Source organism: Henckelia pumila, chromosome 3 (assembly GCF_033568475.1).
Source record: "Henckelia pumila isolate YLH828 chromosome 3, ASM3356847v2, whole genome shotgun sequence".
Taxonomy (NCBI): domain Eukaryota; kingdom Viridiplantae; phylum Streptophyta; class Magnoliopsida; order Lamiales; family Gesneriaceae; genus Henckelia; species Henckelia pumila.
In genome coordinates this window covers 54628260-54653705 of record NC_133122.1, presented here as the reverse complement: position 1 = coordinate 54653705, position 25446 = coordinate 54628260, and the positions used below count along the sequence as shown (strand labels likewise).

The following is a 25446-nucleotide window of genomic DNA, read 5'->3' as shown; positions in this document are numbered from 1 at the left end:
GCTTGAAAGACGCGTCCACTATTGCCATGTCTGTTGTTGCTTGGCTTCTTCTTGAGTTGTGCTGGCTTTCCATGAATCAGCCAGCATTTTTCAATGGTGTGCCAGGGCTTTTTATACTTTATTTTCCCTGCTAACAAGCACCGATCCTTTAGTATCTAGCCCTGATTCATCACGCCTTAACATCACATGGCGACGAGTTTCTTCATGTCGCATTTCAGAAGAGACTTCTCGAAGACTGGGCAAAGGTGTGCGCCCAAATATCCAACCTCGAACCTCATCGAGTTCCTTGGTTAACCGTAACCTGGCTAGAAACACAAAAACCCTGCTGCGTTCAATGTTTTTCTTGCAGCTTGAACTTTCCTTATTGCTTTCCCACTCCACGGTGTCGAGTATATCCAACTCTTGCCACATAACCATCAATTCATTGTAACAGGTGGTAACGTACCTACTGCCTTGTTGTATTCGCCACATTCGAGGTTTTACTCATACAGTTGCGAATAATTCTCCGAATTAGAGTATGTTTCCTGAATTGCCTTCCAAACATCACGGGCAGTGAGAAGAAACATGAAGGTTTACCAGTTGTTGGGTCCATGGAATTGATGAGCCATGCCATGACCATAGAATTCTCGGATCTCCACTGCAAGAACTTTGAATCAGTAGTTGCTGGGGGCTTCACCCCACTGTTCAAGTATCCTAATTTGCCCTTGTCATCGATCACAAAAGGCGCACAGATTTGCACCCACTCGAGGTAGTTTTTTCCATTGAATTTATGGATTGTAATTTGAAGTGATGTATTAGGGAGCGCAAGGCTAGAGGTTTGTTTTGATCCGCTTCCCGAAGAGGTTGCACTTCCGATGCTGCTGGACCCGCTGGAAGCGGAGGTTGTGCCAGCATCAGCACCGACCCCAGCTGCCTTGAAATTCAAGAACGATCCTTGGTCTCTGATACCATGCAGAAAAATAAGGGAACAAAGAAGGAAGAACTATTCCTCTATTTTTTTGTAAATTGAGGTTCACCGTTTGATACAATTTAAATAGATATAAAACCATATCCCATTAAATCTGTAAAATATATTCTATTTCTATCATACCAAACCTATTCTAATAAAACAACTCTTAATATTAAAAGATCTTGCCAAAATTATTGACAGCAAGGACTTTTTGTGTTATAGATTTGTCAAATTAATTTAGAGATTTTGCGCGAGTAGTAGTGTTTTTCAGTATTGAGCGTTGTAAAAATATTTCTCTCTTATTATAGTAAGTTGCAGACCAATATTTTTAGCTGAAACATAATGTTCTCCACTTGTAGGAGCGCTTAGATTATGACGTGGTGAAAAGTGCAAATCCTGATTTTAAGAAAGCCACTGTGCGAATCAATATCTACAAACAACACAGACAGACAATACAGGTTAGTAGATTTTGTAGTGGTTTTCTACTTTTCTTTACGGACAACGATTTTGAGTATTAACTATACTGCAAGGACTTGTGTCACAAACTTTATTTTGCTCCAGTTATTTTGCTATGCATATTTTTTTCTGGGCGGTGTAATGTGATTCTTAGGACTTCATTTCTATTGTATGTGAGTAGGAAAACATGCGGTCATTCATGGTCAGTACTAGCTCCCATTTCATTTCTTTGACATTTAGTTTTTTCATGGGGAAGATTGAAGTGGTAGAATGTTAAGGGCCTCTTAGCTGAAAAAAGTGTGTGTGTGGAGTTTTTTGTTCCTTTGGGCATTATGGAAGAGGAAAATGAGAGTAGCGGTATAACATTTTTTTCTATCATTGACCAACTCTTCATTTATTAAAAAATGCTTGGTGTAAGAGCGAGATCTCTCCATCATTGATTGATTAAAGTTCTTCATGTGGCAAGAAAAAACTTTTTGTTCTTTTGTTGCCTACTTAAAAAAGAACATGCAGGATGCTTTAAAGTGGATTAAATAATTGGTTAGACATTCTTTGAGGCTATTCTTTATAGCAAATAATTGAAATGATAGGTCAAGAATGCCATTATCTACTTTTGAGTGAAGAAAATTGGAAAAATAAGTTGAATCCCAATGTTTGTGCAGTATATTCAACCACATGAACATGAGAAGCTCTCCCAAGTTGAATTGTTGGTGGTTGATGAAGCAGCAGCTATCCCATTACCAGTTGTGAAGTCCTTGCTTGGTCCATATCTCGTATTCCTCTCATCCACTGTCAATGGGTAAAAGATGCTCTTTTTCGGATTCTGTTAATACTCTATAAAACGAGTGCCCGTGCCCTCAGTGGTTGAAATTGTAGATTTCTTGAAGGAATCATTATTTCATAACTAAATGCTGAGACTTCTTGATGTTTTCTTCCAATTTCCTTATTAAGCTATGAAGGTACAGGACGGTCGTTATCGCTAAAACTTCTGCAGCAACTGGAGGAACGAAGTCAGATATCAAATAAGAACACAGAGTCTGTTGTCTCAGGTGTTTTAAGTTCATCTTTCTTAGCATAAAAGAGATACTTGCATTTGGAGTTTACAAGTCAATAGTTATGTATTTTATGTCATATGATGTTCTTTCTTTTTAATACTGAGTAGTGATGGTAATCATGCATGTACGTACACATTTATGAGTTGTAGTTAGAAAGAAGTATGAAGCAATGAGGTAATATGAACCAATTTTGCCGCCTGGCATATTTTTATCCATTGACCTAAGTTCTTGCTTTGTAAACATAACTAAACCCCTATAGTTTACATTTTGGCTAACTCTTACATGCATCAATTCGATTGGATTACCTCACTTTAACCCAACTTTACTCACGATACAAATGCATAATGGCAAGTTGTCTGTAAAAGAAAAGTAATCCTTGGGCATATGCCCTTTGTGTGATTGGGAAATATTTGGAACCGAAGCCCCACATTTATCAAATTCTTTCTCTCATAACATAGCACTTTGTTTATTTCAAATTTTTTTTGTCAATTGCCGTCTGAACAAAAGTAATTACATTCCTTTATGGTGTATATAAACCCCCTCAATTCTACTCAACATTGGATGTATAATAAGAAAAACTGCACGGCTGCATCTTGCATGTGATATATGCTCATAGATATGTGCATATGAAAATGTTTTGCATTATAACGGTTGAATTACCAGCTTTAAGTCAAATATGCTCATAGATATGTGCATATGAAAATGTTTTGCATTATAATGATTGAATTACCAGCTTTAAGTCAAATATGGTGCTAGCACGTGAAAGGACATTCCATACTTTAATCCCAGAAGCTAGTGCTTAAGTCCCATACTAAAGTCAAATCGGTCTGTGCACGTGAAAGAACTTATGTCACTTCTAGATAAATAAGGTCAATGTAGAGGCTTATATGTGAATGGGTACTTATAGTGTCATAGGGCATATGTGAGTTGGTATGATATAGAAATATGGGATATATAGTAAAGCTGAGCATGAGGATTCATGCCCTGTTATCAGTTTTCTCCGAGTATGAAATAATAATGTAAATATCAATACGCAAGGCAATACCTCAATGATGTTTTCAGAAACATCTTCCTACTCGACTATTCTTTCTATGATTTTCTCTCCCCTGTTCTTATTTCTTATTTCTGCTGGTCTCGTATCTAGTAAGTGGGGGTGCAGGCCAATATTACAATGCAGCCTTTTGTTAATTGTTACTTTAAGTTTATAGTTGGCATTTAAAATTTTTTTATTCGTATAAAGGTTTCTTTCTTGTGACTGGGAATGCTTGCATTTTGTAGTGGTCTGATTTTCAGCTTGAGGAATGTGAGATAGTTGTCTGAGCACTAAAGTCTGCATCTGAGATTTGACTTTTGGTCTTTATAAATATGTGTGTGTAGGAAATTTTGTCTGTTTAGTCTTTGAAGTAAATTACTCTCCTGCTTTGGTTATTTTTAATCCAAATAACTCTGGAAAGCAGTTGCGACACTATTCTCTGCTTTTTTAACAAATGTTGCCTTATTGACTTCCGGAAAGATACAATCAAAACAGCTTCACCACCCTTTTCAGCTTTATTGGTTTTCTTCATTGGATAGATTCTAGAATGCTGTAACAATTTTAGTTTTATGCATCCATTCCAACAATTTATCCTTTCTATGTGGAGAAGCCTCGGCGATGTATTTATTTCATGAATTTTTGTTGTAAGGCTTTGCTTGGTGAATTTGCTAAAATTACAGTAACTTCATCATTAGGTCGGCTTTTCAAAAAGATTGAATTGAGCGAATCTATCAGATATGCTTCCAGTGATCCAATTGAATCCTGGCTTCATGGTTTACTATGTCTTGATGCTACAAAATCCATCCCTAATATTAACAGGTTGCAATTTTATTTTAGATATTTTATTGAGAAGAGAATCTAAGCATTATATCTCCACTGAGGTCTCTTCTTTCTTCATCAGGCTAGCCCCGTCTGGCGAATGCGATCTCTACTATGTCAATCGGGATACATTGTTCTCCTATCACAAGGACAGTGAATTATTTTTGCAGGTAATTATATTTAAACATGATGATGCTAACGAGTTCCTTTATTATGTATTTATCGATCTGGTGGTTAAGTTCATTTTATGACAATTTTTGCAGCGAATGATGGCTCTGTATGTTGCTTCACACTACAAGAATTCTCCCAATGATTTGCAATTGATGGCTGATGCTCCTGCCCACCACTTGTTTGTGCTACTTGGTAAATTTTTTTGTGTTACCTACTTGCTTCCAGCTGTATATTTACTGACTGTATTTGCAGGTCCCGTTGATGAGTCCCAAAACCATCTTCCTGATATTCTGTGTGTAATCCAGGTCTGAACTTCTTCATATTCTACCACCTTAAAAAATGTGTTTCATGCCCTTTAAGTACTAGTTGCTCTTATTTATAATGAAGTTTGTTTGATTAAGAAATGTTCTAGAAAACACAATAGAAGAACTCTCCAGCTACTTCACTCAAGAAGGGAAAATTCCCTCTTGCCCTAGCAGTGCTAGACTCACGTAACAAAACATATCCTGCCTCACTACATCTCTCCTGTCCCCTTTTATTCCCTTTGCACACGCATAACAAAGTACTCACCTCTTCCCACATGTTCTGTGGGCCTTTTTTGATATACTTTGTAAACTCTTCTTGCTGGGCATGTATTGTTGGTCCTCCCACATCAGTGCTTGGGGCCTATAAGTGTTTGTCCCGTAACAGTACTCCCTCCCTCATTATCAGCCTTGTCCTCAAGGATGAAGTCCGGAAATTGCTAGGATATCTGTCACCTCTTCCCACGTTGCCTCCTCCTTAGGTTTGTTATTCCACTGGATCAGTACCTAATGGATCAATTCATCATCTTTATGTAGCATCCTTTCAGCCAAGACCCTGCTGGGAGTACGAGTCTCAGCAAGCCCGTTCTCCACTTCCCTCGGCAGCTGTGGTTCGACTATATAGTCACCTTTAGCATGCTTTAATTGGGACACATGAAAAACATGGTGCACCTTGGTCCTCTGACTCCTCCCCGGCAATTTAAGCTTATACACCCCTGCTCCAATTATTTGCAACACCTGAAAAGGCCCATAAACTTTGCTTCCAGTTTCTGATTTACCGTCCTCGCCATTGACACTTGTCTATGTGGTCGTAATTTAACAAACACCCAATCCCATGCACCATAGGACACATCTCGCCTGTGCGCATTAGCATATTTTGCCATTCTTTGTTGGGCTCTCCTAAGATTGAACTTTAGCTGTCTCAAAAGTCCATCCCTCTCTTCCAAGTCCCTTGCTACCGCCTCAACATTAGTTTCTCCATGAAGAAAATGGACTAAGGCCAGGGGTGGCCGGCCATACATTATCTCATATGGAGTTAGACTTGTAGCTGAAAAAAATTTGTGTTATGCCAATACTTGGACCAATGTACCCACTTGGTCCCAAACTCAGTTGTTCGGCTGCAAAACATCTCAAGTACGTCTCAATACAATGATTCATCACTTCGGATTGACCATCGGTCTCCGGGTGATATGTCGAACTCATTTTTATTTTATTCCTTGTAAACAGAAGTATTCAGACCAAAAGTGACTTATACAGGCGGGTTCCCTATCACTTACAATCGATTTCGGCAACCCATGAAGTCTCACCACCGCTTGAGCAAACACTTTCGCAACTACTCGAGCAGAATATGGATTCTTGATCAAAAGGAAATGTGCATATTTGGATAATCTATCCATGACTTACTAAATCACTTCATACCCCCTTGACTTGGGAATGCTTGTAAAGAAATCCATTGCAACATCTTCCCAAACCATTTCCAGAATTGGAAGTGGTTGTAATAACCCGACAGGTGATGTGGCTTGGTACTTCTGCCGTTGGCAAACATCACAAACTGCCACAAATTTATAACATCACACTTCACCCCTCTCCATTAAACACTAGCTGCAAGGCACTTCAAAGAACGATATGCTCCTAAATGTCTTGCCCCCTAATTACGTGTTGTGATACTCTGTTAATAATCTTTCACAACGTGACTTGGCCCAATAATTCTCATGGACCTCAGGTCAATGAAAAACTAATTGGCTCACTTAAAACATTATTTAAGCCCATTTAATTAATTAACTCAACCCAAGCTCATTAATTCATAAATTAGACTCTAAACCAATTTTTAAAATAGCCGAGCCCGAAATAAAATAACCCGGACCAGTACCCACATGACTTGACCCTAAAACACTCCAACCCGACCCGGGAAGACCCCTGCCCGAGCCCCTGACTGCTGCCCGAACCAAAGCTTCCTTCCCTAAGCCCAACTCGCGCGCAGCCCTGAGCAGTTGCAACAAATCTGTTCGTGCCGCCTGCTCCGGCCACCTTTGGCCGTAAAACCGCCGCCCAGACTTAGCCAACATCCAGGCGGTCCTAACCTAACAAACCTGACCCCAAACCGTGCCCTATAGAAGGAGAACGAACCAAAACAACACAGCCCCTCTTCTGCTCGCGCGCAGAACGCGACCCCCAACTTCAGGACTTTCGGCCGCCCAGATCCGGCCACCACCGGCCGGAGAACCACCGTGAGGACCTTCCCCAAGGTCTTGGGGTTCTAAGCAACCAAAAACCAGACCCTAACTCGACCTATAGCCCTGGAACGAACCCCTACACTAAAAATGCTCAACCTGCGCGTCCAGCCCTTACTCCTCACGTTCAGCCCCTTAACCAGCCACTTCCAGAGACAAACCACCCTTCAAACCGACCCTAGCTAGGACCCCAAACGTGGAGCAGCAGTCCCGAACAATCCAAGACCAGAAAACATGTCAAAAACCGAGCCATATGCTTAAAACCGTGAGAACTTGCATGAACCATGGATAATATCATTCAAAACTGAAAACACATGCATTATCAGATCATTCATCTTAAAAAAAGTGTAATATGATCTAAATGGTGGCCAATAATAGATTCGAGGCGTGCCTTTGCGTTATTTACGCTCGAAACTACAATACCGTCGCGTAGAGCGTTGTCCGGGACGAACAGGGCTTCAGTCCTTCGAGTTTCTCTCAATCTCAACGTGAAAGTGTGTGTGAAGGTGTTGATGGAGGCTGCTGATCAGATGGGAGGCGGCTGGAGGGGGAATCGTGAATGAAAGGAAGGGGTTTTGGGGCTAAAAACTTGACATATATTTGTTGGTATAATGGGTTGGGCATAATTAAATAATTAATCCAGGTTTAAAATATTAAAGCCCACCATTATATCAGATTTAAAACTTAAAATTTTCATAATAATAAATTAAGGCTTTTTGAAAGTGTCTTAAAAGCCCATAAAATGACTTATTTTGATAAAAAAATGGACATATATATATATATACATAAAAACTCTATTTTCTAAAAATAAAATCTTAAAATAATAATTTACGGCTCTTAAAAACCTTAGTCTAATTTTCCGATGAAAAATCTCCATCTCGTTCGTCCAAGGTCTCGTCTACGCGATCGCAACATAACTTTTCTCAAATAAATTCATAAATTTCATAATAACGGTTTAAATGCTATAATAAAATTTAAAACATGCAAATAAATCACATAATTCAATAATGGCACATAAAAATAATTTAACCCCTTTTTAACTTATTTTTAAATCATTAAATTCCCTAGTTATGCATGCGAGTTTACGTAACGAATTTTCGGGCGTTACAATTCTCCCCCTTAAACGGAATTTCATCCTCGAAATTTGAAGCGAGTTCCGGATAGAGCTAGTTACTCGTGCAGATCCTAATCAAACATTCTACTTACGAAAATTTTTAAAGACGTAAATTAAAATTACCCGTGATGCGCAAAATATTCGGATTCGCCTTCTCTGCTTGCATCACATAGATACGCCCCGTGGCATTCCTTTTCTTGGGACAGTTCGGCATAATATGTCCAGGCTCCTTGCAATGAAAACACTTGCCGGACCCAGCCATACACGGTCCAAGATGGGATCTCTGGCACTTCTGGCAGAGAGGTAGTACTTCGGTGTTAAGGGTGACAGCCCCCTGGTGTTGCTGCCTCGGTGGATTTGGGCCCTTCGACGGCCCATTAAATGGTCGGATTTGGGCCCTTCGACGGCCCATTAAATGGTCTCTTCGCTAGCTGCTGCGAAGACTGATCGCAGTCACTGCTGTTGAAGTTGTCTCTTCCTGTGATTGTCCGTCTGCATTTCCTTCTTTTCTCCGACCGAAAAACCCTATTAACTGTTGCCTTGTAGGTCGTCACATCCGCCATATACACGTCATGCTTGATATCAGACCTCAAGCCATCTACGACGTGTCTCAGCTTCTCCTTCTCGTCGTTAGCAATCATGGGCACGAAGTGACACCCACGCTCAAACCGCTTCACAAACTCTGCAACAGTCTTGTCTCCCTGTCGGAGACGCACCAGCTGACTACGCACATCTTCAGTGAAATACTTCTCGAAGAAAGTCTTCTTGAAGTTTTCCCAAGTCAATGCAGCCAAATCCAAGTCAATCACTGCGCCCTCCCACCAAAGAGCGGCATCGTCATTCAGCATAAAAATCGCACACCTCACTTTATCCGCATCTGTAATCCCCATATAAGCAAATATGGTCTCTAGCGAGCGAATCCACTCAGCCACAAATGGATTAGTAGTCCCTCCGAACTCCTTCGGTCCCTGCTTACAGAACCTCTCAGCTACATATTCCTCGTGCGACTTCCTAGGCTGCGTGGTCTGACGCTCGTAAAGCCTCGTAATCCCTGTCAGCATCTCAACAGTGGCCCTCTCGTATGGTGTAAGTGCTGGTGGTGGAGGAGGATTTCCACGAGCTCCACCTCCCTCTCGACTGGCGTCCTTAGTCTGACGGGTGGGTCGTCTGGGAGGCATACTGCAATTTTCATAAATTCCCCAAGTAACCGCAATGCATAACTAAGTGTTTTAACTTTTAAGACTTTTATAACTTAAAATTAAAATTCTCATATCATAAATCATCAAAAACATAAATCATGTGCCCCATTTTAAAACATAATTTAAATTTAAACATTTAAAACTCACAGACTGACAATGTTGCTTCTGATCTAAAACTTGAGATGAAAATTTATTTGAGATCGAAGGTAAAATATTCTGACCCGAGATATTGTGTTGATGGAGAGGAGTGTAGACTTTGTGCTTGACCTGGTGAGGGAGTATTTCCCGAGGCTAAACTTTTAAAGACATTCGTGTAAATTCCCACGGAGAAGAACCACTTTGGCTAGGTCCTTAACAAGACAAAAATGAGGGTGAAATTCGAAGAAAACACGATTATCTTGGGTTTACATTTACTCACACAGAGCAGATTTTAAAAGAGAAGGGCGTGAGGAAGGCGATGAAGAAAACTTAGATTGACCAATATGAGTGATCGACAAATTTGTTCCATTCCCTAAACCTTGCCACCACCAGAATATTCAGAGCAAAGATTGAGATTCCCAAGTTCATTAGTGATGTGGTGTGATGCCCCGGAGTCCAAATACCACCATTCCTCAGTGAGTGGTTCAGATTTGGTAGTGGTCAGAGCAGCCGCTGGATAAGATTGAGAGCTCCGATTAAAACCTGGTGATGGTGGGCAAGAAACACCAGTAAACTTCGGAACATATTCATGATCAAACCGGTAATAACAGATCTCGGCGACATGACCGGAAAGCCCGCAAATTTGGTGCACAGGCCGGCCATTGTTATGTCGTAGGCTCTGGATACCAAGTTAGAAAAAAAGAAAAATAATGGAGCACATAGAACTGTAATTTTATTCCCAAGATCACTTCACTGTACAACATGTATATATATAGCTGATTACAATTCATAATGCGTTGACACCTGTAGAAATCTGTTGTAACCAAATCTGACAGACCAACAAATTACATCGACAAGGAATATTTTTATATACATAATGGGCTTGTAGTCTTGGGCCTGAAGGAGACATCCTATTCTTAGATAAAGTGGCCCAATCTATATATCATTTGACTGTGTAGTAATATTTTGTTGTGTCAAGTAGCGCGAGGATTTTTTATCTGTCATCCCTTAAACCATCGCCCTAACAAATAAGGACGCCAATGATGTATAGCGAGGACTAGTACCATCAATTCCTTCTCATATACGGCCTCGGCCGCCTAGGTGGTTGATTTTTTTTACTAGATTTTATGCATAATTATGCATAATCATACAATATACGCATAACTAGGCGGTGTCTTGTCGGTTGATTTTTTTTACTAGTTTTTATATATAATTACGTATAATTATATGATATATGAATAAATTAAATGATGTTTATGCATAAATAAACTTATTACACTAAAATATAATTTATATAAATTGCAAATGAATATATATAAATAAAACTGTTAAATAAAATATTAGAACAAGATTTTATTACAAATATAGTATACAAAAGCTATCCTAGTGGGTTGAAGGTGGCGATGGCTGGCGGCAGTGGTGCGGCAGCGTAAGGAGGAAGAGAGAGGCACTTGTGGGTTAGCTCTGTTTATGTTTTTGACTTTTGAAATTTGAATGAAAAGCGCAGGTATAAATTATGATTTTTAAAATTGGTTGACTAATCTTCAAAAGAAAAAAATGGTTGACTTTGATTGCCACCCACCCGCCTCGTCTGCCACCTTGCGCGCCTAGCCTGCCTTCAGACCCGCGTGGACTGCTTCGCCCGAACTTTGACAGCCTACAACACCGCCTAAGACAAAGGGTATTCTTTCGGCCAACGTCTTGCTGAAAAATGCCATCGGCCTGCCATCCTGTATCAATACAGCCTCTAATCCTCAACCGGAAGCGTCACATTCAATGACAAATTCTTTGTTGAAATTTGGTACACCTAGCACATGAGCTGTAGTGATTAACTCCTTCAATTTTTCAAAGGACTCTTTTACCGGTTCCCCCCACTTGAACCCATTTTTCTTCAATAAATGTGTAAGAGGTCTCGTAATCTTGATCCCTTATAATAATAGCCTATCAACCCCAAAAATCCTCACCCCTTTCACCGACTTAGGCTTCGGCCATTGTTTCGAACAAAGCTCTTTGTTCGGGTCAACCTCTACACCTTTGTTTGAAACTATATGTCCCAAATACTCGACCCTCACTGTCCAAATTTACATTTTTTTTTCCGTTTGCAACACATTTGTGCTTTGCAACACTTCAAAGACTCACCGCACTTTGTTTCTACTGCACACTAGAATATCATCAAAGGAAACTAGACTCAGAAAAGGTTTTTCATTCACTGCAGCCTGAAATCTTTCCCGTGCATTCGAAGCCCAAAAGGCATAACAAAGAACTCATAGTGCCCGGACTGAGTCCGGAAGGCTGTATTGGGACGTCTTCCTTCCTCACACGAATATGATGATACCCGGGCCTCAAATCTATTTTAGAAAACATGATGGCCCCATACAACTCATCCATAGTTGTTAAGGGCGCAAAGCGCACTAAGGCGCAAGGCGAGGCGCGCGCCTTATCGAAGCAAGGTGCACCATTAATTTTTCAGAAAACTATATTTATTTAATGCTATTATATGATAAAACACTATTATTGAAATAATTAAACTAAACAAAAATATAACATATCATAAAAAATATTTATCTACTAATACTATTTTGTGGTAAAGTGCATATTCTTTAAGAATGTTGTAAAAAAATATTTCATTCTTGGCATATTTCTGCATTATTTTTAGTTTTCTAATCTAGAATGCGAAGATTTTATTTTTAGAATGTTGTGTGTAGTTAAGAAAAATCCTATTACTGGTAGACTTTTTGTTTACTTTTATTTTTCTTTTTTACCATAATAAGTGTAGGGAATTTCTCTACTAATTTGCAGTCAATCAATTTAGATTCTAGTTTAAGGAAGATTTGACAATTTAGATCCTAGTTTATATTTGTTATCTATCTATCTATAAATGTAATTTTCAAATATTTTGGGAAATGGAAACTCGATTAAATGTTCTTTAAATTAAAAAAGGGACAATATATAACTTTCCTTAGCCCATTTATTTTATTCTAGGGTTTGATAGACTTTCTTTTTATTATGTTAAAATTAAAAATAGAAAAGAAATGTAAAAAACAAAAACAAAAACTGAGAGCGCGCCTTAGTGGGCTTCAAAGGCGAGCCCAGGATTATTAAAACGCTGCGCCTGGGAATATCCCAGGCGCAGAGGGGTCGCCTGGTGGGGCGAGAGGCGCTCGCTATTCCCAGGCTCCCAGGCGCAGAGGGGTCGCCTGGTGGGGCGAGAGGCGCTCGCCTTTAACAACTATGAACTCATCCAATAGTTCATCAGTAATCCGAAAATGGTATTTGTCCAAAATTGTACCTCATTCAAGGCCCAATAGTCCACCAAAAACGCCAATTTTCATCTTTCTTTTTCGGGTAAATTTGCTTTAAATCCTAAAATCCAAACATAACTGTACATTCAATCCCTATCAGAAAAAATATATCTTTTGCACCAATATCATATATAAGTACTATATATTCAATGTTTTGTACCGATTTTCACTCGTGAAAAGGCATGTGGGCCCATGGAGTGCAAAAACGTTTTTTTGTGAATTAGAGAGTGCGAACACATATTTTTTATGAGAAGAACTAAATGCAAATTTAAGTTTTGGTTTGGGGATTTAAAGCAAATTTGTCATTCTTTTTAACCTATATAACTGGGCTTGAATAGGGACTCGTGCTGAATTGAATTATTCCAACATTTATCATTCGCCAACCAACTTCTCAATTTCGTTCTTTGGATGTGTGTGTATCTCGTTCACCTTGTTCGATCAAATTTAACCGATTAACATCGGACAATGGCGTTGAGGAAGGGAACGCCTTATGCATTGAGTGCCCTTCCCTCCTCCACCCAATCCCATTTGTTGAGGTTTGGCCGGATTGGTGTTGATGGATTGGGCATAATTTTTAGAAATAGGCCTTCCTCCATAGAACCTAAATTTTGCAGGCACGCTGTTACATCCTTCTAGAAACCCTTTCTTCCTCTGCCCAGCTACACATCCACGTAATTCCATCTCCACCGTTTGAGCTAACTCCATTGCCCTTATCACAATCATCAGTCCATGGGTATACACACTATACCGTAGGTCGGTCCACAGCCCACTTTAGAAGTAGGCGATAAATGATCTTCGGAGAGTTCCGGCTCCTGGGCGATCAAAGATTCAAAGCTTTCTATGTATTCGTGGACGACAAGGATTTTTTCTTCAGGGAAGCCATCTGTTCATAAGATTCCTAGCCATCCTCCCCGAGAAACGACGGAACAATTCTCGGGTAAGTTGCTCCCAAGAGATATAGGAGTCTGGAGTCACTTGTTTTAATCCAGCGGAACCAATTTAGAGCAGGTCCTTTCGTACACGTAAGCAATTGGGACCCGATTAACCCATTTTGGTATGGTGTGGCGTTGATGTCGAAATATTGCTATGTTTTTACGATCCAGCCCATGGGATCAGTACCATTGAATGGAGGTAAGTCTAATCTCTTGAAGGCATGCCACATTTCACCAAATCCATAATTACGATCAGAGCCTTTCTCGTATCCTCCCCACTCGGCCTCAAAATCCCACCCAGTGCGACTCTTGGGAATTCGATACTGATCAGTGATCATCATAGATGACCTTTGGAACCCATCGCCCTCATCTTTTTTGTTAGGGCTCTTCGCCGCATCAGTCAATACTTGAATTGGCAGCAGCCAAGGCACTAATCTGTCCATACAATGATTGTATTTGGGTAACCCGATCTTTTTCTTCCTGAGCAAGTATCATCTTCTTTGACGTTTCGAACTTAGCATCTGTGCGTGTGGAAGTCATGGAAGTCCCTTGGCTGGCTTGGCATGTCAGACCAATTGATAGAACTCTAAGGGCATGATTGGTACGTTGAAAAAAATAAGATAGAAATGAAATTAATTTTGGAATGAAATGCGATTGGGAATGGAATGGTTGTTATATTTTCTTCCAATGATTGGTTATTTATTATTTTGGAATAGAATGAGATTGGTTGTTATATCCCAATTTTGGAATGAAATGAGATTGAGAATGAAATGAAATTATTTTTAATAAAAAAAACATATTTTAACTGCATACATCAAAATAATAGTTATTTATATGCTTATTATTATTATTATTATTATTATTATTATTTTTTTGACGGGTAAAAACTTGTAATATTATTAATCACGATGAAGTTGTTTAATTACAAGATCTACCAACCAAACCGGAAAAGTTCCATACTCCCAAATCGTAAGATTTTGGGAAGGAAAAGAAAAATGCGCAATAGAATGAGCAACCATGTTCAATGATCGACGAACATGAAAAACTCTCGCATCTTGAAAACACCCGAGCAAAGAAAAAATATTTGTAGCGATAGCTCCAATATAGCTACGATCATCCTCCGGACAAGTGACTGCTCGCACCGCCAGAAGAGAATCAGAATAAACTTGAAGAAGCCCAAATCTTCGATCCTTAGCCAGAAGCAACCCCACCCTTATTGCAATCAATTCAGCATACACCACTGATTGGGGTTTTTTAATTTTCTTTCCAAAAGCAACAACAATCTTACCCTCAGTATCACGAAACAGCCCACCAATTGCAAAGTTATTTGAATCAATATTATAAACCGCATCCACATCGAGTCTTAGCCATAGGGGAGGTGGCGCAGTCCAGCGAGAATTATTTCCCAGAACACTATCGTTGCGGAAATTGAGCATTGCCGCAGATGCTTTACGATGTTCTTCAAGTAAGATCCCTCCCTTATAAGCCGAAACAATATCATTCGATCTCTCCTTGTCATGAGCGATCCTGTTTCTATCAAGCCAAATAGCCCAAGCTCTCATAATAAATACCTCCAAATCTGCTCTGTCCACTGATTCTTTCAAGCACATAAAAATGTCTATAATCCCTAAATGCCTTATCATCTTCAAAACGGGCCAGAATGGAGTCTCTTTCCAAGAACTCTTAATTTTTGAACACCATAGCAACGCGTGTTCAGTAGAATCATTCCCAGATTTACAAAGAGGACAAAATTCAACCATAGGCACATGATGTGATATTAAATTCTTAGAAGTTGGAATAATATTTTGCATTGTTCTCCACCAGAAAATTCTAGCTTTAGGAGGTATAGACAAACTCCAAATGAAATTCCACCACTTTCTCAAGAAATAATCAGAGCAATTTCGTGGGGGTTCATAAGCTTCAATCTCAACTTTGTAACCTTCACGAACCGAGAATTTACCTTTGATATCCGAGTTCCAATACCGCAAATCCACCTGTGAAGAATAAATCAGTGGGATATTGATAATTTCCTGAGCAGTATTAGTATCAAATAAAGATGTTATCAGCGATCTATTCCAATTTCCATCTAACATGAGTTGATTAACAGTGGCAAGACGATCTTTGACCACTTGGTTCTGGAATTCGATCTCTCAATCTAGGAACCCAACGATCCTGGTAGATTCTAATACTCTCGCCTTTTCCAACACGCCATCTAATTCCTTTCTCAAGTAGGGATCGACTCCACATCATAGAGCGCCAAATAAAGGAAGGATTACTACCGAGTTGTGCATCCATTATATCTTGGTGTCTAAAATATCTTCCTTTCAAGACTCGACTTACCAGCGATTGTGGCTCTTCAATAATCCTCCATATCTGCTTGGCTAAAAGAGCTTTATTAAAAGGCACCATTCTACGAAACCCCATTCCACCCAAACATTTTGGTGTGCTTAATTTTTTCCAAGACTGCCAGTGAATTTTCTTTTTTCCATCGTTAGTGCCCCACCAAAAATTAGCACACTCACGTTCAATCTCCTTGCAGACCGAAGTCGGAATACGGAAACACGACATAGCATAGTTTGGGATTGATTGCAACACAGACTTGATAAGAATTTCCTTTCCACCCAAAGAATAAGCTTTTGTACCCCACCCTTGCAACTTTTTGATAACCCTCTCCACAAGATATCGAAATTGAAGTTTCTTACCTCTAACCGAGAATGTTGGTAGACCCAAATACACATCATGACCTTGCACAATCGGGATTGAAAGAATTGATTTGATCTGATTCGCAAGATCTGCATTCACGTTAGGACGGAAAGATAGAGAGGATTTAGCGAAATTAATCAACATCCAAAATGGACGGAATGACTATTTCCATGTTCATGAGAATCCCATTCCGATGTCAAACCAAGCATGGGTAAGGGAATGAGATGGGAATGCTCATTCCATTCCCACCTCATTCTCTCATACCAAGCATGCCCTAAGGGCATGATTGGTACGTTGGAAAGGAATAAGGTAGGAATGGAATTGATTTTGGAATGGAATGTGATTGAGAATAAAATGGTTTTTTTATTCCATTCCAACGATTGACACTATTGAAATGAAAAAGGGAATGAAATGAAATAATTTTTAATAAAAAAACATATTTTAACTACATATATTAAAATAATAGTAATTCATAAGCTTTTTTATTATTATTGATATTGAAGATGTATCAATTATCAGTGTTTTCATAACCGGACCGGTGATCGAACCGGTTTACTTAAAAAAAAGGTCCAACCGGTCGGACCGTTTTAACCGGACGGTCGAACCGGAAAACCGTTTATATAAATTAATATTTTAAATAATATATTTTGGAATTTTAAAAACTCAAAAATTATATAAATAGACATAAAATATATATTTAACATAGTTTGAAAGCTAAATAAATATGTAAATATATTTAAAATATCAATTATAGTTTTAAACTATTAAAATAATAAATTATTTATTTTTTAAAAAAAACAGTAATTATTAAAATATTTTTTTAAATGAAGTAGAAGTTTCAAATAATAATGTATTTATATATAAAATTATTAAATCTAAGGTTTAAAAATAAAAAAATTTAAATTTAAAAAAAAAAAAAATAAAAAAATTCGAAAAACCGGTTCAACCGGTTTTCCGGTTCTTGGCTGGTCCAACCGGTTCATGACCGGTTTTGACCGGTTGGGCCGGTTTTCCGGTTTTTGGGGTCGGACCGGACCGGTCCGGCGACCGGTTCCCGGTCGAACCGGCCGGTCCGGTCCGGTTCCGAAAACACTGTCAATTATTATAATTTTTTTTTGAAAAAAAGATCTCATACTTTTATAGAATAAAATCTTCAATTTCAAGATCGATCATTTTTAATTATTATAAAATTATCATTATATAGTTTAACTAATTTAAATTTTTATTTTATAATAATAATAATATAATTTTATTATAATAATAAGATACAATTATAATATTGTTTTTTTTAATTTTTATATTAGATAAATAATATTAATTATTATTTTCAAAATAATATTAAATAATAATAATATTTTTGTAATAAATAAATAATAATATTTTTTATTAATACTTTCATAAATAATAATAGTAAATAAATCATAATACTAATAATTAATATTACAAAAATATTATTATTAATATAATAATAAAATAATAACATAATTATTTTTATATATATTATAATATATTGTTATAATTTTATAAATAATTAAATATTAGTTTAAATAATTTAAATATGAAAAAGATTGCATATAAATATAGAAACGGTAGGTGGGAATGGTCATTCCATCCATTTTGGAATGGACATTCTCATTCCATTGCCAAACCAAGCATGGGTATAGGGAATGAGATGAGAATGCTCATTTCATTCCCACCTCATTCCCATGTACCAAGCATGCCCTTAGAGCTCTACCTCAACAACACACAATATAATGAAGAAAAAGAGATGAATCTCAATATTGAAACTTAGGGAAACGATATTGTTCAATAAACTTGCAGAATAATAAAAGAAACACTCCCGTAACAAAATCATACCTTAGATGATTAAAGATACCGGCTAATGACATGAGGAGATCTACTTTTTATACAACATTAATGGTCTTGATTATGCTGGTGGTAAGGTATTTCCTTGTATATAAAATCTGTAGGTCTGCCTTGAGGGACGCATATCTCGTAAATCTGCGGTTAAAAGCTTAAGTGAGGGTCGTCAGCCCTTTGGAGACCAAATTCCCTGGAAATTTTGTGAGCAGTTTCGGAACACAGATTTTCCCAGCCTTTCAGGTGCTCGTATTGCGCGCATTGCCACACATCCAAGTGTAATGAGGGTAATACTAGCGTAATCCGATACAGATGAAGTAATTTTGTACCCTCTTCATCAATAACATATTTCAATCATTGCAGTCTGGATATGGCTCTGCAGCTGTTGAACTGTTAGTTAGGTATGTTCATATTCTTTCCAAGCTATTATTCTACTCATTAGGTTTTTATAAATACAATTTCTTTGTACTGGATGCTATCTTTTTAAGCTTTGCAAAATGAATCTGCATGCATGATCTTAAAAGTATTCACTTACTGCTACTCATTTTTTTAATGATAATGATTCTTGAGCCCCTAAGAAAGAATATTTTAATCCATCATGCTGGTGTTCATTCATTTTCTATTTGGTTGATTGCTTTGTTGGGTTCTTTGATGAAGATCGGAGTGCCGGGTTGTCTGTTTATGTGGGGGCTATGTTTGCATTTTCATGTACTGTGATTTAGGAAAATATGCAGTTTGTGACAGAAGAACGTCTAAATTCTAAAATGTTCTATCGAGTCCTTTAGGTTTTGTGAAGTCTAACTAAATTTGTTCGTTTTTTAGTTAATCTCTTGCAACCATAGACTGGTCACAACAAAATTTCCTGAAACCTATGTTATGACTGCATATAATTGTGTCGTGGCTCTGGTCTTGTAGTCAATATATCTGCATAGGAACCTCCAAAATGTTGATGCAGCTACTTTAAACTTACCTGCATAGGGACTTCTGACATCCGACCCCTCTGTGAAAATGCTAATAGTCACAAAACCCCTTATGAAAAATCAATAGGCTAATTCGTCTTCGAACTTAAAATTTTGGCTTACAGCACCCCGGTGTCCAATGTTGTTGTTATATTTTTGTGTGTTTTCACATGACTTGCCTTAATTGTCCTTCCCCTACCTTCTTTCTTTTCTTAATAGCCGTGACTTCATCCTTCGATTTCACCGACTTTTGCGATAAACACCAAAATTTCAAAGAAATTCGAAGTCTAGCTCTAACCCACCCAAACCAGTCAAAACTCAACCAACCGTTTTCCGGCGATGTTACCGCTGATCAACCACTGGGAATGTGCGTCTCACCTCCCTCTTTCAAACCCCTCAAACAATTGCTCCGATTTCCTTCAAAAATCACGTATATTAAGCTCAAAACCTCAACCCCAATCGGGGACGCTAACTGCGATTTTTTTCGTCCGATTTCGCCTTCAATTTGTATCTAAAACTTGAAATTGACCACATAATTGGAATCCTTGTACCTAAGATTTCCATTGATACCAAAAGTGCAAAGAAACTTAAAGTCTAGCTCAACCCAATCCGAACCGGTCGCCCGTTTTCACATTCTCAACTTTGAGCTTCGATCTCGGCCATTTTAGCTTTGATTTGGGTACTCCCACCACCAATCTAGAAAACCCAGTAGTCTTAGTGTTGATTGACAACGAGAAGCAGTTGGCAATCGTCTGAAAAAGACCCGAACCAGTCGGAATTAGCCTTGGACAGCTTGAATACTAAATCCCCAAAATTGATATAGAAAAACCCTAAGAATGATATGGTTTTAAGGGTATAAAAGTCATTTGATAATTAAATATATTTTTAATTGAGTATGGGTGTTGTGAGCCAAAGTTTTAAAAGTTGAAGGACATATTAGCCTATTGATTTTTCATAAAGTGTTTTTTGGCAGCTAAGATTTTCACAGGCGGATGCCATTAGCCCACAATAATTGAGATATAATGTCCATACATGATTTGCTGATTTACGCGAGTGTGGAAATGAGGCACCTTTATAGTGATGTTGGCTAGCTTTGTAATTTATGATGACTCGCGTCCTCAATGCTTTTTTAGGGTTGTTGTTTGTAGCTTTGAAAATGCCGAACAACCTATATGTTTTAAAGAAAACAGATAATTATATTGTTTTTTGTTGATTTTAATTTTTCTTCTTGCCTTATATTTTACAAAAATTTTATATCGAATTTAGCACAAGGTGAATCATATCTTCATCTCCTTGGTTAAATAATTGTCTTTAGAATGTATGTTTATCACTCTTCAACCCCTCTCGCAAACATTGAAGAATGAGCTGCCAATTGTCTGTAATGATCCAATCACCTGGATATTGGATGCAAGGATTATATATGTACTGCTTGTAGGTATTTTGAGGGCCAGTTGACTCCAATATCTGAGTTAGAAGTTGACGAACTCACAGAGATTTCCCCGCGCAGAGTCATTGTTGCTGCAGAGAAGGTCTCTTTCACAGTTCTCATTCGTTGTCTGGTCCTTTTTTATTTTTATTTTTTTAATTGTACTTATTTTACCTTTAATTCTTTTTGTTTCTTTTTTGGTGAGGATCTTGTACATCTTATCATTTGCGTCTTTGCGGGACTGTGATTGTTTTGTGTTGGTGTCTTATTTGTGTCCCACATCGGTTGGCTAAATAACCTGGGAGCCCTTTATATAGACAAGGGCAACCCCCCTCTTGAGCTAGCTTTTGAGGTGAGTTAGGTTCAAGTCAATTTCTAACATGTATCAGAGCCCGGGTTCCACCGTTATGTGTTGGACGGCCCATAGTTGGCTTCACCCGTCCCATAGTGGGTCACCCGTTAATATCTCCACGCTCAAGTTGTTTCATTCCTGGGCGTGAGAGGGGTGTGTTGGTGTCTTATTTGTGTCCCACATCGGTTGACTAAATAACCTGAGAGCCCTTTATATAGACAAGGGCAAACCTCCCCTCTTGAGCTAGCTTTTGAGGTGAGTTAGGTCCAAGTCAATTTCTAACATTTTGTTGTTTTGCTATGATAGTGAGCCTCTTGTTTTTTCAACTTGACACCAAAGACGAGGATAAATTACAGTCTCCACACAATCATTTCTGAGATGAAATTGTTTTAGTTGACACAACACAAATTTCTAACGAGGGAAAGAGGAAGCTTGAGAATTGCAACTTAAGTGCTGCTGCAGAAACTGTTAAATTATATCAATGTCTTCTGTGTAATATGAGGTGGTGGTCATGTTGACTGCAGGCCTCGTTGCTGGAAGAAAACATAAACCCAAGAACTGACCTTCCTCCACTGCTTGTACCTCTCCGTGAACGGCAACCAGAAAAGCTCCATTATTTTGGTGTCTCTTTTGGGCTTACTCAGGACCTTTTGGGCTTTTGGAAGAAACATAAGTTTGCTCCATTCTACATTAGCTCAGTTCCGGTAAGACGGTGATTCTCTATAATGGGCAAACTCTCGATTTTTGTTTTATTAGACTAGCATATTCTCTGACACACTTCATTCAACAGAGTCATGTGACTGGTGAACACTCTTGCATGGTTCTGAGACCATTAAATAATGATGACATTGAAACCAGTGGATCTGATACTTTGGGCTTTTTCAGTCCATTTTCTGAAGGTTTACTCTGTTGCTTTTTTAAGACGAACACTTCTATTTCAAATTAGTGGTCGATTTGTTTGGACCGAAGTAATTATCATTTTTTAATTGTTCTTAGAATTCAGGAAGGACTTCACTAAATTGTTGGGTCGTACATTTTGTCGAATGGAATACAAGCTTGCTATGAGGTATGGTTCTCGTTTTCTTCTTAATGATAATTTAGTATTCTAACACTGCTGGATTTTTTGCCAGTGTCTTGGACCCGAAGTTAAAGTTCTCAGACGTGGATTTGTCCTCTTCCAGTGGATTTGTAAATTCAATAAGTGCAATCCTATCACCCCTTGCTATGGAACGACTGCAAGCATACACTAATAATCTTGTAGACTATCGCATGGTAGGATCTTATTTAAATGATTGAAGGAGTTTAGTATTTGTCGTGGAAATTTTATTAATGTGATTGTATTTTTCCAATGGGCTTCTCTTTTGAACTTTTATAACCTTTCTTACTTCTTAATTATCTTATGAATAATTAATAATAATATATACGGTATAGTGTGTTTTGACTTTCTTATTGGACTCTATAACAATTTTGACATGGTCACTTAAAGAAGAAAGTGTACAAATATGCTTTTGCTTTTATGAAATTTTAATTATTGAATCAAGGAGTTAATGTCGATGACCGTCAATCATCAAAATCAGTTGTTTTTCTTAGTTTTTTCAATTACGGAATCTTTTTGTACCTTTTATATTTTCAGAGTTGATCACAATTTTCAGTAACCACTTTATTCTCTGGCTGAATATTTGAATATAAAACCGACTACTAGCTGTTAATATTTCTATGGTTTCCCTATATGATGTCGTTGCCTTTTGAGTTGCAAGTGTGATTTGCCTATTCTCATGCATATTGCAGACTGCAGCATTTGTAGATGATCTTGCCCGTGCATACTTCTGGGGGAAGATACCAACCACGTTGTCGTATACCCAGGCTTCTGTTTTGCTCTGCATGGGTTTGCAGGGAAAAGATATTTCCTGCATTGAGGTATACTTGTCATTTCTCAATTTTTTTTAAAATTACAATTGGGGTGTGGTTGGTAAGTCTCGAACTTGAGCCGTCTCAATATTTTCCCCTAGTATCCCCATGATTTCATTAGTGCCAAAAGATATGTTGATGTAGGCAGAACATTGGTTTCCAAAGCATGACGTCGACATGAAGCTGTGGTTCAGCAACATTTTGACTCCAATTTCTTAAACTTGGAGAGATGGTGATCTGATTACCATTTTTGTTACTCATTTTGATCCGTAGGCAGAGATGAAGGTAGAGAGGCAGCAAATAATGTCGTTGTACATGAAAGTAATGAAGAGGTTTTACAAAGTCTTGCATGATTTGGCATCAAAGGAGACTCGTTCTAGTGTTCCTCACTTGAGAGATGTAAGTTTACAGTTTACTACTAAACTACTGTTTGCAAGTAAGAACTTTCGTTGTAGCTGATGTGTGTTTGGTTTTCAGCTTGCCATGGAACCTCATCCAGTTTCCTTGGAAGAAGAACTCAATGCAGCAGCGAAACAAGTTGAGGTTTGTGGACCTTCTTGTTGCTATTCTTCAATTTGGTTTTTTTTTTCCCCCACATTTAAGTTGTGGTCTTGCCTCATACTGTGTCCAGGATGAGATGAAAGCAAAGGCGGATGGTATGCTAAACCCTGACCATCTACAACGGTACGCGATTGTAGATAAAGAAGTTGATTTTGAGCATGCCTTGCAAAATGGCGGTGGAAAGGCTCTGTCTGGTGCTCATTTTAGTGTAAAATCAAGTAAAAGTAAGATTGAGAAGCTGAATGAGAGGAAGAGAAATAAGCAAGAAAAAGGTTCCAAGACGAACAAGAGGAGAAAATCAAATTGACACAACATTCTCATTTTATTTCGTGATTATTTTATGTTAATTTGGATGATGTTACTAAAAACTCTGGCATGGCAATACTGCCCTGATGTTGTTGCTTCAAAGGTATAGTTTTATATAAACAGATCCATCGAGAGTCAACACCATTGACATTCATCATCCCGTTCCTTGTCCCGTCCATGTTGAAAGGGTTTGGTAACTTGGTTAATCTCTGTTAGATATTATAATTGATGATTCGGACGCACATTTCAAGTTTCCCCGCAGGGCTCCAAACCTGTTGTCACAATTGTCATCCTCAAGACAAGCGTACGCTTGTAAGTTTTGGATTATATATATTCTAGTAAAGCATTATTTGCATGTGAAAAAAATGTAATAGATATAATAAAAATAAATTTTAATTAAATCATACTTATAATTAATAAATTAAAAAAATAAGATATGATTGAAATTTCAAATAATCTATTTGTTTTTTATTTTTTATAATATGTATTAATGAATTTAAAGAGTTGCCAAGGGTTTTATATTTGAATCTTATAAAGGTTTTATATTGGAATCTTAAATTTATTTAAATAAATGTGGATTAGGTTTTGACATTTATTGTTTAATAATTATCTTTTTGTCTTATTTCTATTGATGAATTTAATTTATAATAATATTTAATTTTTATTGAAATTTTAAATTATCCATAAACTTGATACTCGTTTTTTCTTAATTTTTTACATTCATTTCTCATCAAACGTTCATGCAATTAATCGAAAAAATACACAATCTAAAAGTAAAACAAAAAATCCACAATGAAAAATTGTCATTCTGTTCCCACTGTTTAGTATAACTAGAATGCACGTGTTGACAACAATTTTATGTGGTTGAGACAGAAGTTAATTTATAATAATATTTAATTTTTATTGAAATTTTAAATTATCCATAAACTTGATACTCGTTTTTTCTTAATTTTTTACATTCATTTCTCATCAAACGTTCATGCAATTAATCGAAAAAATACACAATCTAAAAGTAAAACAAAAAATCCACAATGAAAAATTGTCATTCTGTTCCCACTGTTTAGTATAACTAGAATGCACGTGTTGACAACAATTTTATGTGGTTGAGACAGAAGTTATCATATTTTACCTTAAAATATTTAGCTTTTTTTAATTAAGTGTTATATTTTTTACTGTCAATTTTAAATTTCGATCACAATGATTCGAACTCTAATTAGCTATTGAAGTAAGAAATCAGTCTATTTTTCGAGTCGGGCCTATTGAAAAATTAAGTTTTGGTGTTTACAAGATATTAAACGAAAGACAAAACCGATATGAGGCTAAACTGAATCGTTAAGCCCAAACCGAAATTACCGCATAAAGAAAAAAACGCTAAACTGAAAAGCATGTCCCTCATATAAGCTCAACTGATAGTATTCAAGTCAACTAAACTGAAGACACTAAACTGATCTATTGTCAGTTTACCCTCGCGCCTCTTTTTGGATAAGGTTTTCCGTACTCTGACATTCTGCAGAAGTTAGTGTCGCGATCCAAAAGGAAATGTCGGCTTCAGAAATTGTTCGTGAAAATGACAATTGCAACGGAAATAATTCGAAATTCTATTTGAAGATCCATTTTGAATTTATTACCGTTGGCATCCGAAGAGTATAAATAAGGATTTGGATCGATTG

General features: G+C 37.6%; 1 protein-coding gene across 2 annotated transcripts in view; it reads left to right on the top strand.

Moving 5' to 3' along the window:
* The window catches only part of LOC140887006 (RNA cytidine acetyltransferase 1-like), a 32866-nt gene extending 8757 nt beyond the window's left edge, over positions 1 to 24109 (top strand). Inside the window, exons 10-27 of one of the 2 annotated variants that reach the window (XM_073293995.1) lie at positions 1309 to 1407; positions 2068 to 2204; positions 2357 to 2454; positions 4189 to 4312; positions 4395 to 4482; positions 4576 to 4675; positions 4736 to 4788; positions 18375 to 18551; positions 18628 to 18665; positions 20659 to 20752; positions 21526 to 21705; positions 21792 to 21900; positions 21998 to 22067; positions 22132 to 22273; positions 22790 to 22918; positions 23183 to 23308; positions 23387 to 23452; positions 23541 to 24109. In XM_073293995.1, coding sequence (XP_073150096.1) covers positions 1309 to 1407; positions 2068 to 2204; positions 2357 to 2454; positions 4189 to 4312; positions 4395 to 4482; positions 4576 to 4675; positions 4736 to 4788; positions 18375 to 18551; positions 18628 to 18665; positions 20659 to 20752; positions 21526 to 21705; positions 21792 to 21900; positions 21998 to 22067; positions 22132 to 22273; positions 22790 to 22918; positions 23183 to 23308; positions 23387 to 23452; positions 23541 to 23777 — 2067 coding nt within the window. In that variant the 3' untranslated portion in view covers positions 23778 to 24109. The remainder of the gene's footprint in view (positions 1 to 1308; positions 1408 to 2067; positions 2205 to 2356; positions 2455 to 4188; positions 4313 to 4394; positions 4483 to 4575; positions 4676 to 4735; positions 4789 to 18374; positions 18552 to 18627; positions 18666 to 20658; positions 20753 to 21525; positions 21706 to 21791; positions 21901 to 21997; positions 22068 to 22131; positions 22274 to 22789; positions 22919 to 23182; positions 23309 to 23386; positions 23453 to 23540) is intronic. The other variant, XM_073293994.1, reaches the window with a different exon arrangement.
* The last annotated feature ends 1337 nt before the right edge of the window (positions 24110 to 25446 follow it).